The following is a 17197-nucleotide window of genomic DNA, read 5'->3' as shown; positions in this document are numbered from 1 at the left end:
TGACCTCACAACTCACAGACAAGGTTTGTCACCGGCTGCAGTTTTTGCATTGAAACCACAGAGGGCGCCCTCATTTTGGAAATCGGCACTGGAGATTGGACGACTATGAAACCAGTGAGTCATTTCCCTCAGTCTGACTAAAAACTGAGTCAGAGCTGGACTGCTCACCTCACTATGTCATAAAGTCGCTATATCTACGTAACGTAACGTGTTTACAGTGTAGGGTATTGTTACAGTCCCCTAAAGGGGCATTAAACTTTTCAGACGTCTGGCTCCATTCACACTCCTATGAACAATTGTGATTGGATAAGCTTAGATCTATCTAGAACAGAGCATTTCCAACCAAACCCAGTCTGAATGACTTTACTCATATCTTAACCATTAAATTATGTGGCTCTAAAAAACAGGTGGAACCCCTTTAACTGCACTCCTTATAAAAGGGTTCATTATCAGGGGTTCATTAGCAGAGGCAACGGTTCTATAAAGAACCATTACAACTCAAATGGTTCTGCAGGAGAGGGAAGATGGGGGGAGACACTAATCTGTGCAGGCCGCTGGTCTCTGAGTTTGATACCTCTCCTCTAGCCCTTCATCAGTGGTCAGCGTCTAACCACAGAGCCCTTCACCAGTGGTCAGTGTCTGGATATTTGTGGGTTGCAGCCCTGCTCCCAACCCAGAACCAACACCACTGTGCCTGATACACTCACACCACACAGACACTACCAGGTCTGTGTTGGTGCTACATGGATATGGACACTATTTGGACAAAAGTATTGGGACACCTGCTCATTCATGGGTTCCTCTGAAGTCAAGGATATCCAGGGAAGAAGGCTTTCTACTAGATTTTGGAGGGGCATTGCTGCTTGGATGATGATCATCACCCCAACTCCCCAACTCGTCCCAAAAAGGGATTGGATGGAGCTCCACCATCATTCCAGAGAACACAGTTCTTCCACTGCTCCACGGCCCAATGCTGGGGGGGCTTTATACCCCTCTAGGCCACATCTGTTTGTTTGTTTCTATTACTAATCATCCTTTATAAGTGCTTGACTTAACTAATGATCTCATGTTCTGTGAGTATGCCATCACATTCTCACAGCAATGTTTCAAAATCTAGTGTAAAAGTTGACACATTGTTCTTCCGCATTGTGACATATATTTTCAATTGAAAACATGATATCATGAAAACATGAGTTCCCCTTCAACTTGCCTTGCTTAAGCTTTTAGGTTACACATTAAGATCCTTTATAACCATCTGCATTTAACCCATCAGTGGGCCGAGAACACACACACTAGTGACAAGGGCTAGTGAGCAGGCTCAGAACGGGCTTGAGCTTGAAGAGCAAATGAGGGTTTGGCTCTATGCTGAAGCTCACATTTGCCATAAAGGCAATGCTGTTCTTTCACTTCCCCACCTCCACTTCCTACAGGTCCAGGGGACTGAACTAGCAACCTTCCGTTCCCAAGTGTGTTCAACATGTGGGTTTTCAGCCCTACTTTCTACCGGTCCAAGAGATTAAACCAGCAAACTTCCAGTTCAGAGGGTTATCGGTTTAATCTCCTGTGGCAGTAGTAACACACTAGTGATTAGGGGCAGTGAGCACATACACACCTGGTGCAGTGGGTAGCCAAGGGAGTTATAGACTAAGGAGTTAGGTGCCTTGCTCAAGATCACATTAGCCATGAATGTTGAGGGAATGCTGTTCCTTTAGTGACCCTACCTCCACTTCCTACTGGTCCAGGGGATTGAACTAGCAACCTTCCGGTTCCAAGTATGTTTAACATGGGTGTTTTCAGCCCTACTTTCTACTGGTCCAGGAGTTTGAACCACTGAACTTCCAGTTTGGAAGGCTGTTGGTTCAGTAGAAACACACTAGTGGCTAGGGGCAGTGATCACACAGACACCTGGTGCAGTGGGCAATCTAGAGAGCAGTTGGGCCTTCTGGTTCAGGGGATTGAACCAGCAAACATCCAGTTCCATGTGTGTTTACTGTTTTCACCCCTACTTCTCACTGCTCCAGGAGATTAAACCAGCAACCCTCCATTCTAGCAAGTAGGGGCAATGAACACACAACCCCCTGGCACAGTGGGCAGCCTGGCGGGTAGTTGGGGATTAGGGGCCTTGCTCAAGGGCACCTCAGCTGTCAGTCTTAAAGGGATGCTGTTCTTTTACTTCTCCAGCAACCTTCCAGTCAAACTCCAAATCAGGGGATTCAATCAGCGACCTTTAGAAGGTGACCCTGGGCTACTAGAAACTTGCTAGTGAGTAGGTGCAGTGGGCAGCTTGGATCAATTTGTGGTTGGGCGTCTTGCTCAAGGCCACTCACAGCTGTTAGTGTTGAGGGGATGCTTTCGCCACCTCCACTTCAGGGAATTGAACAAGTCACCTTCTGGTCTTAAGCCTGATGCCACCTGGTCCTCATGACAGCTTGATTACTTTCTTTGGAAAATGTTGATGTCAGATCAACCAGCAGATACAGTATTTTTGCTGGGAAGAGCTTGTGTGTATTTGTGTGTGTGTGTAGGAAGTGTGTGGGAAGGGAAACTGCTCATCCAGAGGAGTCACTCTGGTAATTACCCAGCTCGCGTAAGGAGGCCCGGGGGCACTTGATCACAGCTAAGCTGTGTGAGTTGGCTGTTTGCACTCAAGCCTCCAGTTCAGTCACCTGAACCTGGTCTGATCAGGTATCTGTCTGCAGGTATCCCCTAATGTATGCGTGCTCATTCAGTCACAAACATGTGTACAGTAAAGGAGGCGTGTTTCAGGTGTGTTTGCTGACTCAGGATCAATTATTCAATAACAGGATGCTGCCAGCTCTCTTATCGGGCTGCAGACATGATTGGTTGCTCAATCGCGCCTGGTTTTACTTTATTGACATAAAATACACAACAAGGCTTTTAACTCTCAGGTTGTTTGCAGGTTCTGACAAGCCCTTCTCATGAAGTCTGTGTCGCTGTATCTGTCAGAGGGACTGTTTTACTCAGGCTTGAAATGTGGGAAATGTGGGCCGGAGAAGCTCAGCTGAGACCATCTTATCGTTCATCCTTAAAAGGAATACATGAGCCAAGCCCTTACTCACACATCTGAGGGTTGGCTCATTAGGGGCAGTGGTGGCTTGGTTGTTTGAATGCTGGGTTAGTCATCACAAGGTTGTTGCTTTGATATTTGCATCTGCTACATCTGCTAAGCCACGCCGTGAACTTGTGCAAGGCCCCTAACCCACTGTACAACTTCACAATATAGACAAAAGTATTGGGACACCTGCTCACCTGTTCGTTGCTCATTTGCAAAGAGCTGATCCTGCTTCTGTTGGAGTAACTGTCTCGACTGTCCAGAGAAGAAGGCCTTCTACTAGATCTGGGAGCATTGCTGTGAGGATTTGATTGCATTCAGCAACAAAAGTGTTACCCCACCTTATCATCTCCAACTGCCCAACTCATCCCAAAGGTATTGGATGGAGCACCATCCATCGTTCCAGAGAACACAGCTAGGGGGAATTTGTAGCCTTCAAGGCAAGGCCTGGCTTTAGGGTCATGTCTGTGTATCTGCTTAAGAAAGTGGTGTCCACAAATATGTGGACATTTAGTGTATAATGACTCCAAGAGTACTTTTTTAAACTACAACAAATGTACTGGACGGCTGATTGACATGGATATGGACAGCCATTTACACACATTACCCTGTACCCTTAGGTTTAAGGCCTTAATGGCCTTAAAATGCATTCAAGCATATGCCTATTGGTTTATATTATAGGGGTACTGTGAGTCAATGGGATTTGTTCCATTATTATTGTCCACTGCAGATAGAGATAAAGGTTAAAACGTCAGTTTTTCAATGTAATGTTATCCTGTAAAACTGCGACTGTAATTAAACAAGGCAGAAAGCAGAAGTAGATGATGCAATGATGGCTTGCTAAAGCCTATGCGGTCTGAAGTAAACTCAACATTACATTACCATTACCATAAGTCTGTGGCAACTATTAGAGACTCACTGATTAGCAGCATTTACCAGCAAAGCTGTTTTTACTGAGCTTAGAACTGGGTAAACAGGCAGCAGACCATTGGGATCTGCCTTGTGAGAAGACCTATGGTCCGAGAGAAAATTCCAGTCAATAGTGGAGCTTTTTCTGATGCTATAAAGATGATTAAGCGAAGTCAGGAGAACAACCAAGCCTGAAGCTCCAGCGGACCCAAGGATTGAATCCCAGGTCACACTGTCTGCCATCAGCAGCCGGAGTCAGAGAGAGCACGATTGGCCTTGCTCTCACCGGGATGGCTCTCTGTTTCTCCCCATGTCACTAAGGTGTGATGCTGGCTGGCTCGGGCGCCTGCTAGCCGATTCATCAGAGCTTTGGTTTTGGAATCCCATGAGGTTAGCTCTGTTCATCAAAGAGGGGTCCGGCCTTCTACTGAGAACTCCAGCCCAGGTTCTCCGAGATCTCTCCACTAGTACGGTCATGCAGTCCGTTCTCCTGCTACCATTTGATCACATGGTCTGAACTTTTGAAAACGTTCTAAAAGGTTCTCCATCATGAAAACTATCTGGTTCTCCATCATGAAAAGTACCTGCTCAGATGGCATGAAGAGTTGTGCTGATTGTGTCTTCTTTTTACTGGTGGAGAACCTCAACAATGACTTGCAGGCGAAGCTTGTTGTCTGACTCGTCCAGAGTGGGTTGAGGTGCAGGGGCGATTTTGGAGGTATAAGATAATTACGCTGTATTGACAAAAGTATTGGGACACTTGCTTATTTTTGTGTAATTTTCTAAAATCAACGATATTCAAAAAGTTGATTATCCTGCTTTTGGTGGAGTTACTGGCTCTACTGTCCAGGGAAAAAGGCTTTCTACTAGATTTTGGAGGAGTATTGCAACCAGAGCGTTAGTGAGGTCAGGATGTTGGATGATGATCACCACCTCACCTCATCATCCCCAACTCCCAAACTCATCCCAAATGCATTGGAGGGGGCACCACCATCCATCATTCCAGAGAGTCCACAGTTCCTCCACTGCTTCACAGCTCAATGCTAGGGGGCTGTACACCCCTCTAGCACACGTCTGGCATTAGGAGGCATGGTGCCAATAGCCTTATGTATGTTTACCTGCTTCAGAGAGAGTCCTATTCTATTGGCAGTACTTCTTCTATGTATATATATGTATGTATGTGCTTCCGTGGAGTGAATGCGTTTATTAAGAGGACATCTGATTTACTTTCAGAACCTTCACACCTGTGTTTTATATGGGTCATATGAGCCTGTTTAGCCTTTGTTTGTACTTGCACTATACTTTTATAGGCCTATTAGGAATTTTAATGGCGCTGCCATGACAGATTTATTACAAGTGGTTTACTATCAAGGTATGAAGCATCATGACTTCATTCAATCATAATATACGGTACATTCTTATGCTCATAATGTAAAACCCCGGCTGCCAAACTTTCCAAGACATTCTGTAGGTCCTTTTTTTATGGTCCTTTGGCTTAAGAAGCCATTGAACACCACAGGGCCTCATATCCCACCATGCAAATATACATTAATGGATTTTAAGAAGAAACTGCTGAGTGAAGATGTGCTGGGTGACGTCTGTTTGGACTCGATCGTGTGTATAATTAGCGGCATGCTCCAGGTGGGCCCTGCACGGCAGGTAGGATGTCCCGACAGGCAGAAGGAGGCTCGTCGAATGCAGGGAAGCTCATGGCTGGTGCAGGGAGGCTCTGGTTGAGTGTATTTGTCCAAGCCGGTGTGTTGTTGGCCTTTCCAGCATATCCTGCAGCAAAACCCAGCGATGCCGACCTGCGGTTTGCGGAGGTACGTGCTTAAAGATCCCGTAGCAGGTTACTACACCAACCTGGACTAGACTGGACTGGACTCTCCACATTTTCTCATTACTTCTAGAATGTGTGTGCTTTACATCAGGGGTCACTAGCGTTATCCACAAAAGGGACGATGTGTGGATACAGGATTTCTTGGTGAGACTTTTCTGGGTGTTGTAAATTACAGCTAATTACAATGTATGGACAAAAGTATTGGGACACCTGCTCATTCACTGTTTCTTCCAGAATCAAGGATATTAAAAAGAGCTTATGCTGCTTATGTTGGAGTAACTGTCTCTACTGTCCAGGTAGGAAGGCCTTCTACTAGATTTTGGAGGCGCATTGCTGTGAGGACTGGATTGCATTCAGCAACCAGAGCGATAGTGAGGTCAGGATTTTGGATGAACATCATCCCCAACCCCCCCCCAACTCATCCCAGAAGTACTGAATGGAGCACCATATATCATTCCAGAGAACACAGCTGGTGGGCTTTATACCTCTTTAGCCCATGCCTGGCATTAGGTGGCCATTACTTCTACACTATAGGCACTAGACAGGCTGTAGGTGTGCATTTGCACATCTGTGTCAGCAATAGGTGCAACTTTTGCATATACTCCTTACAGCTCAACCTGACACTTGTAGAAGCGACCAGGTCTCAGTTTCAACTTTGAAGAGAAGACACGGAGCTGCAGATCCACCCAGTAGAGTGGCCAACAAGAAAGCCATCGCCAAGATGGCAAAACTCAGAAAACAGGCCTGCCTGGGCCGAATGGAGTATCGAGGAAAGATATGATCTTGGGCTTGTCTGTAAGATTGTTAGTCTTCTCAATTGTGAAGCTTATTTAGGTTAAAAGAACACGTGAAGATGTTCTCATCAAAGAAAATGATGAGGTAGTGAAAAAGTATGCAAGCGAGATGTTTCACAGGATGTTTCTGTAACTCTGCAAACCACTTCTACATTTCACACCAGCTTATATGGCAAGGGTGTGAAGATATTTTTACCCAGTCATACTCTGTTGCACAAAGTCGTAGATAAAAAAAAGTGGTTTGTGGCGTCAATCTAGAAGTTCCCACAATGTTTGTATACAGAAGCTTCTGACTTGAAACCCCTGAAACCACTAAACAGCCTGTCGGCACTTTGGTAGTAAGTGAGTAAGGTGGATTAGTGAAGATAAAGCATGATGTTCTTTTAAGTTTTAACTTTTAATTTTTTTTTTTTTTTGCTGGTGTAGTGTTCTAGCTCAGGGCTATATTTTGAGGTTTTATAGGGGAAAAAAAGGATAATAGGTGGTCTTTCAGGTAGTGATAACTAGAAGAAAGAAGCAAGCAGATGGCGGATGGCTGTCTCAAGGTGGAAACGACATTCTTGAAATATTTAGATTAAGAAAAACTGGTAGATGAAAATAATTGCTCACATTTTTCTACTGCTTCAATCTCTACTACTATTTATGCTACTACAACTTTTACAAAATCTACTAGTACTACTACTACTACGCTAATAACAACCACTATTACTACAACTGCAAAAGCTACAGCTACATCTACAACAACTACTACTACAACAACTACTACTAAAGCTACAACTACTTCTACAACAACTACTGCTATAGCTACAACTACTGCTATAGCTACAACTACTACTAAAGCTACAACTATTTCTACAACAACTACAGCTATAGCTACAACAGCTACTACTACTACAACAGCTACTACTACAACTACTACTAAAGCTACAACTTCTTCTACTACTACTACAACTACTACTAAAGCTACAAATACGTCTACTACAACAACTGCTACTAAAGCTACAACTACGTCTACTACTACATCACTACTAAAGCTACAACTACTTCTACTACTACATCACTACTAAAGCTACAACTACTTCTACTACCTTATCACTACTAAAGCTACAACTACTTCTACTACAACTACTGCTATAGCTACAACAGCTACTACTACAACAACTACTACTAAAGCTACAACTACTTCTACTACAACAGCTACTATTACAATTACTGGTACTAACAACCACTGTTTACAGATTACTATAAATTAATACTAATACTAGCACTGCAACTACTGCTACGTCTACTACAACAGCTACTACTACAATTGCTTCTACATCTACTACAACAGCTACTACTACAACTATTACCACTATTACAACTATTAAAGCTACAACTACTACTACATCTACTACTGCTACTATTGCAACAACTGCAACCACTGCTACGTGTACTACTACAGCTACAACTACTGCTATTAAGGACACAACTCCTACTACTACTATGAGAATAACAACCACTACAACTGCAACTACAGCTACTACTACAACTACTAAAGATACAACTACTACCACTAAAGCTACAGCTACATCTACTACAAGAGCTACTGCTACTAGAACTATTACCACTACAACTACAGAGGCTACAATTACTACTACATGTACTACTAATACAAATACTACTACCCCTACTACTATTACCGCTACTTCTACTACAACTACTACAAGTACCACTATTCCTATGACTACTACTCCAACTAGAACTACTACTGCTAGAACTACTGCTACAAATACAATTACAACTATTAATTAATCTAATAATTATATCTAATATGTCTCCATAAATCTGACAAATCTGAAATCATGTTATTTTAAATATTTCTATTGGTTTATTCATTATGAAGAATTAACACTATCAACATTACAAACATGCTCCAATGTGGCTTTGTAGAAGTAATAGCTGTCCTGGGTTCTCGCCACTGTCAGGGATATCTGGAGAAATTCTATGGCTTCAAGCCACAAGCCAGCCGACACAAGCGGGTGGCAGGGTTCGGCTCAGAGGGGTTTCCAGCCAAGCTAAAGGAGATGCAGCACTTCTTTGGACTGGTGGAAAGCAGGGAGCTTGATCAGATGACCCTCGCTACCATGACGAAAGGCCGGGACGGTCTGTCTGATGCTGAGCAGTTTGGGGAGACCATGCGCTGGAGAAGCCGCACCCTGACCTACAGGTGAGGCCCGGCGCCACACTGTAAAAATGTATCTAAACTTCGGTTGGCAGCTTCTTAGGAACTTGTACCTAGCTTTTTAATTTTTTTATCAGAGACACTGACCATACAGGTGCCCATATTAGCCCGCCTCTACCCTGTATAGAAAGGGGCCACCATGGGACCACCACTGAACAGATATTGTTTGAGTGGTGGACTGCTGGAGCATAACATTAAAACCACCAACAGGTGAAGTGAATGATAAGAACAAGAACCAAACGATGATGTTCTAGACGACTGACTGGGTCAGTGCATCTCCAAAACATCAGGCAGGTCTTGTGGGGTGTTCCCAGGATGCAGTCATCAGTACCCGCCAAAAGTGCTCCAAGAAAGGACCACCTGTGAAGCAGCGACAGGGTCATGGGCGCCCAAGACTCTTGATTGATGCTCATGAAGGCCCCACCTCACAACTTACAGGACTTAAAGAATCTCCTGCTTAAGTATTGGTGCCAGATACCACAGGAATATACACAACACACAGTGTGGACAAAAGTATTGGGACACCTGTTTGTTTGTCAAAATCAAGGGTATTAAAAAGAGTTTTTTTCTGCTTTTGTTGGAGTGACTGTGTCTACTGTTCTGGGATACAGGCTTTCCACTAGATTTTGGCTACAGCTCAATGATGGGGGGCTTTATACCCCTCTGCAGTATGGTGCCACTAGGTTCATGTTTATCTGCTCCAGAGAGTCATGGCATTACATCACTACAAGGACTAGCAAAGCTGTGGGTGTGTGTGTGTGTTTGTGCCTGTGCCAGCAGCTGAATGCATTCATTAGAAGGTGTGTCCACAAACACTTGTATAAATAGTGTGTTAGACAGGTCAGCTATTTTTATAAGCCCTATTTTCTGGAAGCCTTATTCCAATATTAGGAATAATGTAATTAGTATGATTCAGGGTTGATTTCCAGACATTTCTGGTTTCCCTTAGTATCATCTAGTGTGTATGTCTGGCCTATACAGAAATATGCAGAGGTCAGCACTGTTCGTGGAAAAACATGAGCTATACATGAGCTGTGCATGGCCATGTCACCCAAGTAATACCTAGTCATGGGTGGTCTTATGGTCATTTCTATTGATAGCTGGGGTAGATCAAAATGCACTATATGGTAGACCTTTCCAAACACTGCTGTGAACCTAGTACTGGAGCGTCACTGACCCTTCCCTTGGTTGTCAAATGCATCTCCAGTCAGTCAGACTGAAATCCGATTGCTGTGTGGGACGTATTATGCAAATCCACTTGATGCACGGCAATTATTACTGGTGTTTCAGTTGTACTGGGAGGTGTTTTTGGTTGGGGAATGCATTTACACTGTTATAACATGTGGCTCAGATGCGTTGACCTCTCAGATCAGACCAGAAGTGGATTGAGTGATTGGATTCGTATCTGGTGTTTGGCCTGATCCAGACATTATCCTGACCCTCAAGACGGGGTCGATGATCTCAACATTTTAAAGCAACCATGACTGTTTTAAGGTTAAAATAACACACCCACATGTGTCGATGTTGACAGATTCTCCAACTACCACCCCAAGATGAAGCCCTCTCAAACCCATAGAGTGTTCAAGGCAGCCTGGAGGCTCTGGGCCAAGGTAACGCCCTTGAAATTCAGGAGGAGGATAAGACGAGATGCAGACATTGAGATTTCCTTCAACAACAAAGGTGTGGACGGGCACACTGCCACTTCTACTGACCTTTGAGAAGCTGGCATGATACATTAGTCACAGGAGAGTACACACAAAACCTGAGGGTTTGGTCTGGTCTAGTTGAAATACTAGTTGAAAGCAGCTATTCCATACCTGTAGACACCTGCTTTTCAAAGTTTCCAAAAGAGCCTACTCTTCTAGGAAAGCTTTACATTAGATGTTGGAACATTGTTGTGAGGTTCTGACTGCATTCAGCCTTATAAGAGTATTAGTGAGGCCAGGTACTGATGTTGGATGATTCGTTCTGCTACTCTAGCTCATCCCAATTCTATATTTCTAGCCAGCGCTTGCCATTGGTGACTGAAATTGAGCTAAAGGAGAAATGAAAGACCGGTTCTGCTGGGTTTTGACTCATATCTGTCTATCTAGACTTATATAGGTTAGCTGGCAGGCTAAACACCACAGCATAGACCACGTTCCAGCTAACTCAGGCTCAATAATAATAACCATGTACCAGATCCTTGGTAGAGAGCCTTATTACACCCTAAAGCTTAACAACTACAAGGTCTACAATGTGAACCAGCAGACATGTCACTACATACAGTCAGAATTCTGCCAGAAGCTTGCTGGTGTCTATTAAAATCATCACAGTCCAACACTGCCATGCCATTCATACCCATGAGGAGTGTACGTAAAGTCCCGACCATTACTGAACTTATTACATATCAGTTCTGAAAAAGACTACAGCACCCAACGTGTAGTAAATGTTATAGATCATGAAGACGGAGCACCATTTGATGGTAAAGGGGGCATCCTGGCCCATGCCTTCCTCCCTGGGCCTGGCATTGGTGGAGACGTGCACTTTGATGCTGAGGAGGATTGGACAATCAACACAACTACAGGTGATGACAGGCACTGAAATCTGCATCTTTAACTTTCGTTTATCCAAATGCATCCAAAGTAGTCCCTGTTTAACATTTACAAGCCTAGAGCTACAGCATTACTGTCAGGTTGCTGTACAATTTAATTAAATTTAATTAATTAATCTGTAATACCCATATATGAGTACATCTGGCCAAACTAGTATGGTAATGGTAAAACCAGCCACCCTCACTTCAAAGCCGGTAATGCTATTTCTACTACATTTGTCCTTCTGCCAAAGGCTACAACCTTTTTGCCGCTGCTGTTCACGAGTTTGGACATGCCCTGGGCCTTTCTCATTCTTCTGACCCTGGAGCAGTTATGTTCCCGGCCTATAATTTTGCATCACATGCTAAAATACAGCTGTCTTTCCAGGATGTCAAGGATGTCCAAGAGCTGTACGGTATGTTATTAAGAAGCGTTAAGGTGTTTGGTGAGAACAGTGACTTCACTTTACCATGTGTTACCACTCTGCCTAAATAGAGCACTGGCCACTGTTTGCTTGTTTGGTTGTCCAAAGGTGAGAGCTCAGTCAAACTGGAGAAACCGCCCCCGAAAACGCCGGAGAAGTGTGACCCTGGTCTCTCATTTGATGCAGTAACAGGATTGCAACAAGAGGTTGTCTTCTTTAAAGACAGGTATCCCGACCAATATACCGTCACTGCTGTATATCCTACAATCATTAGCCTCAGCATTCAGTGATTAGTGTCAGGGAATCACACTACTGTTTAGGCAGCCTACATGTTAGCTGAAAGTTTGTGGACACGGCTCAATTAGCCAAACATACTGGATGAGCTTTTGCCCTAAACATCATTTAAGCAATCATCTTGGCCCCCCACATTTTCAAAACTGATAAAGAATGGCCAGAAGTCCCATCACCCATAGATGCTGCCATAGCTTATGATGGTAAATGTTAGCCATAAGTTTGTGGACACAGCTGTATTAGCTAAATAAATTGAATGAGCTTTTGCCCTAAACATCTTGTAAGCAAATGTTTTGGCCCCATATATTTTAGACAGAAGTTTGTGGACACAGTTTGATTAACAAAACATATTGGATGAACCTTTGCCCCAAACATCTTTTGAGCAATCGTCTTGGCCCCTCCCACATTTTCAAAACTGATAACTGATAATGAATGGCCAGGAGTCCTATCAACCATAGCTTAGAAGGGTAAATGTTAGCCATAAGTTTGTGGACACAGCTGTATTAGTTAAAGAATTCGTTTGAGCTTTTTGTCCAAAATTCTTTTGAGCAAACGGTTTGGCTACATGCTAGCCAAAAGTATTGGATGAGCTTTTGCCCCAAACATCTTTTGAGCAATCACTTAACTAACAAAGCTCTAAACTAAATAGCCATGCTGCCGTTCATGTTCACACAGGTTCATGTGGCGAATGCATGCAGACTTTGAAGAAATAGGCATCACATTCATATCAAGCCTGTGGTCTGATATACCTGCGCACGTAGATGCTGTTTATGAGGACATAACCAGTCACACCATGGTCTTTTTCAAGGGTAAGACTACTGTACGTCATTTTACCTGAAATACTGCCACCGTCATGATCCTTTTACCAGCATGTTTTACTAAGAGCAAGGTTCATGATACAGGCTCCCAGTACTGGAAAGTGAAGTCTTTGGAAGTGAAGGATGGCTACCCAAGGAACATCTCAGATTTTGGCTTCCCGTCCAGGATTAAGTCGGTTGATGCTGCCCTTTATTTTCAAGAACACCGTGTCAGTGTGTTCTTCACTGGCAGAGAATGCTGGAGGTATGGTGTCCTTGGTATGACTAGGTAGCTGCGAATGATTCTGTGAAACCTGTCTGTAATCTCTTCTGTGTTCAGGTATGATGAGGAGAAGCAGCAAATGATGGCTGGCTATCCAAAACTGATAACAGATGAATGGCCAGGAGTCCCATCACCCATAGATGCTGCCATAGCTTATGAGGGTAAATACACTACATAGCCGAAAGTATCGGAATACCTACATTTTACAGCATTTGAGCATTTGTGAGTTCAGACGCTAATGTTGGACAAGAAAGCCTGGCTCATCATCTTTATTCTAGAACATCTCAGATCCTGCATGAACCCCGCATAAAGTACCCCCAGTCCCAGGTGAAACACATTATTCAAACGAACATGAATCGATACAAGTGAACCAAACACATGAACAAAAACAAGAAGTCCTTATTTGGGCCTGTGGGCGGCGGCTCGGAATCGCCCCAGGGGAGGGTGCGATACTGAGTGCCTGACACTCGCAGTGAAACCAAGCAAGTAATCGGATTTTAGTCTGACTAATGCATTTGAGTACCAAGTGTAAACATGTGGCTAAAAGAAGTGACCGTTGTCAAAATGTTCTGAAAATAAGTGTGAGGCAGACATTGAGGTCACAGGTGGACCAAAAACAGTTCCTTTTGGCGGTCACTGTGCGTTTCGGTGTATTTCTGACCAGACCCTAAACAAACCCTTACATGTGTCACATCTGTGTTCCATAGACAGTTCAGAATGATATACTCCATGAAGTAACATAGCTGTAGTAAATGTGGCAAACCGCTATTTTGGGCGTAAACTCACACTGATCCAGTTTCAATGATTTCTTGGTCATTAAACAATCCTGATGGATTCAAGGCCTTCATCTCTGCCTGTAATGTCTCAACTTCCTTAATACTGTTGTGCTTCTGTTAAAGTCTATAAACACTCTGTTGGTGTTTAGGACTCGTCTACTTCTTCTTGGGGAACCTGCAGCTGGAATTCGACCTGAACCTGAGACGGGTCACGAACGAAATGCTGGCAAACACATGGCTTCGATGTGGAGAACGGACACAAAAAACATCATAAACCTGGCTATAAAAAGGGGTTCCCCATATGTCATATGATGTCTATGATGTCTACAAAATCATGCTGCCCTTCTTCTCTAATGGATACGTCACTTTGGGGTCAGATTTGGGAACTAAATTGCAGAACTAACCTACTGATCTACAATCAAGACCTTTTTGAAGGGTCATTTGTCACTGATAATTTCTCAAGCTGGCTATTATGCACTGTATATGCTGTCTACACTTTCAGCAACCACAGCTTGAACAGGGAGGACATTAGGATTTAGGAACATCGCAGCAGGCACAGTCAAAACTGAACGTCTCCCCAAATGCTCAGTGTTTGTGTTCAGCCTCCACCTCTTTGCCCTGGGCAGGGATTTACTATATGAGTATATGGCTCACCTTCTGCAGAAGACAAGCAAGTTTAAACAGCAGAGGTGGGCTTCTTCTGACAGCATGGAAAAGAGATTAACCGTGCTGTCTGTGAAAGCCAGCCAGTGACACCTCTTCAGAAACTGCAGAATGTACATGGTGTGTATGAACAAATACGATGTACTACAGCAGCCTAAAGAACTGTAGTGTGAGTAAGTGTCAGGTAAGCTATGCCACTGGGAGTTTCCCGGCCAAACTAAGCACATTTTACAGGAACATGTAAGATGTCTAGGTCTGTATCTGTTATTAGAATAAATATCCTCAATAAATATCCACATTCTGACTTACTCATAATTTCAGACTGACATGACTCCACATGAATTATTAAGCTTGGACAGACTAACCATTTTGCATGACATAATACAGAAATATGTGTTTCGTTTATAAGCTGACCAAATAAATATTCAACCATTTCCAGTCAATTTTACTTCAACATACATATTTAGTGTTGATCTAAAGATTTGTTTACATTTACTTTCTTACTTTTAACACTACTTTTACTACCTTTTTGTTTAAATGAATTTCAGTAATTATCTTAATATGTTTGTTAGTTTACTTGAGGCAAAGCTTAGAATAAAAAAAAGTTGGTAATTAATAAATGTATACTTTACATTTACAAAATAATTTATGTTTGTTTCTGAAACACTTTAATTTAGTTTTCTAGCATAGAAAGCTTTTGATTTACTTCCTTTACAAATAAAAATTGATATTTCTAGATGTACCTGAATCTGAGAAAAAGAGAGGCAAACTGTTTCTAACTTTGTTGATTCAACTTAACAGCTACAGCTTGTATTGTGGTGAATAAAATCGTTCAATGTCTTTATCAGAGTTTTTTTTAAACACTGTGAAATTCATGTATTAAAATGTAATAAACATTTTGGGTCAGGATTAGTCCATGTAGAGTGGGTCACAATTACATAAATTATACAAAAAGATACATACCAAGCAAATTATGTGGCGTACTATGCTAATATGGGATGAAGGCATCTTTGGCTTCCACAAATTGAGATTCTACTTTCATGCTGCAAGCCTCCTGTTCTACCAAATCCCAAAGGTGTTCTATTGGATTCAGATCCGATGACTGGGAAGGCCACTAAAAAAAAGACTGGGAACTCACTGGGAAGCCTATAACACGCAAATGGGGAAATTCAAACCTGAACCGACCACCAATAACGCTAATAATGGCAGGTGTGAACAGGCCCTATATTATTACATTCATTCTGGTTTGTTTTCGGAAAAATTGGATATTCAAGGCTTCAATCGCTTTGTCCTCATCTTTTCTGGTCTCCAGTAAACCCCAATCACTACAGATTTCTTATAACGACATGAAAGAATTTCTTCTAGAGTCATAAATGGTAAAAGGGTTCTCAAGGACAATTTCCCTCAAAAAATATACTATACATTTCAGAGGGAATGCTGCTGGGAATGCTATTCAGCAGATTCTGCACCAGTTCATTGGTTGATTTTTTTTTTTTTAGGCGAGGGTTGTGAACATTGATTGATGAAGCCTACATAGGCTCTTTTTTGATTATCCTGGTTGCTGTTCCTTTTAAAAGGTGGTTTACTTCACGATGCAATTCGGTCTTGCTGCCTGCCTGTGTGCCAGGGGACACGCCCGCAAGCTACTCACCGCCTGGTGCATAGGCGACGGCAATCGATTTTATTGCTTCCAATCTGCACAGAGGGTAAGACCTCCCCAGGGATCAGCAGCTGGAATTAACCCCAGGCCTCTAACATATCACCACAAAAATGCCAGCCAACACATGGCTCCAATCTGCAAACATGTGCAGGAAAAAACATGATCAACATGGCCATAGAAGGAGCTAATGAGGTCACATGATGTCCACAAAATCTCACTGTTGTCCTCAAGTGGGTAGAGGACCTATTAGAAAACCACACAGACTACTGAGCTTTCTTAGTATACTGGATGTATCTTTGGACACTATACACTTCAGAAGCAGACTAACACAGAGAAGGCAAGTTATGTCCACACTAAGTCCACTGTCTACGCGTACATCGGTTACAGCTTGAACATGAATAAATACAACATTACATATCAATACAAGTTTCAGTATTAACATCAATCATAAATGTGATATCAGTACAGGCTAAAGGTGTCCAATGGTCCCTTGTGGTGTTTTCAGTGTTGCGCCACTGAAGACATCATGAACAATGAGCTGTTAATCATCTCTTTGGCTTAAGAAAAAAGACTTGGCTCAGCAGAAAATCTAAATCTAAGCTAATTGTAACCAGCAGAGGTGGGCTTCGGTCACCAGCATCAGCAACTTTTATCAATAAATCAAACAAACAAACAAACATAAAGTGCTTCAACGACGAAAGCTATGGAGTGATTTTTATCTTAGCTATGCCACTGGGATTTTCCCTGCCAAACTAAGCACATTTTACAGGAAACAGGATGTTTCAGTCTTTTAATGTGGTGTATTCCTATTATTAGAATCAGATAAAGACTCTAAACATCCTGCTCTGTCTCACCCATCATTTCAGACTGACCTCACTTTAGCTGGTGGA

At 42.8% G+C, this 17197-nt stretch overlaps 1 protein-coding gene across 1 annotated transcript; it reads left to right on the top strand.

Annotated features, from left to right (window-relative positions):
• The first annotated feature begins 5691 nt into the window (after positions 1-5691).
• LOC140537303 (matrix metalloproteinase-18) lies at positions 5692-16495 on the top strand. Its single transcript, XM_072659660.1, has 11 exons — positions 5692-5805; positions 8584-8825; positions 10372-10520; positions 11278-11406; positions 11667-11828; positions 11946-12063; positions 12804-12937; positions 13031-13190; positions 13266-13369; positions 14134-14227; positions 16453-16495. Exons 1-11 carry the CDS (start codon positions 5692-5694, stop codon positions 16493-16495), a joined length of 1449 nt encoding a protein of 482 aa, XP_072515761.1.
• The last annotated feature ends 702 nt before the right edge of the window (positions 16496-17197 follow it).

Source organism: Salminus brasiliensis, chromosome 16 (genome assembly GCF_030463535.1).
Source record: "Salminus brasiliensis chromosome 16, fSalBra1.hap2, whole genome shotgun sequence".
Classification (NCBI taxonomy): Eukaryota; Metazoa; Chordata; class Actinopteri; order Characiformes; family Bryconidae; genus Salminus; species Salminus brasiliensis.
This window is presented reverse-complemented; position numbering and strand designations above follow the sequence as displayed.

Excerpts from the sequence above, each read along its gene's own strand:
- LOC140537303 (XM_072659660.1), top strand. The coding sequence starts at position 5,692 with ATGGCTGGTGCAGGGAGGCTCTGGTTGAGTGTATTTGTCCAAGCCGGT. Across the intron at positions 12,064-12,803 it reads GTTGTCTTCTTTAAAGACAG|GTTCATGTGGCGAATGCATG; the intron begins GTATCCCGACCA and ends ATGTTCACACAG. Across the intron at positions 14,228-16,452 it reads CTGGCAAACACATGGCTTCG|GTGCAGGAAAAAACATGATC; the intron begins ATGTGGAGAACG and ends ATCTGCAAACAT.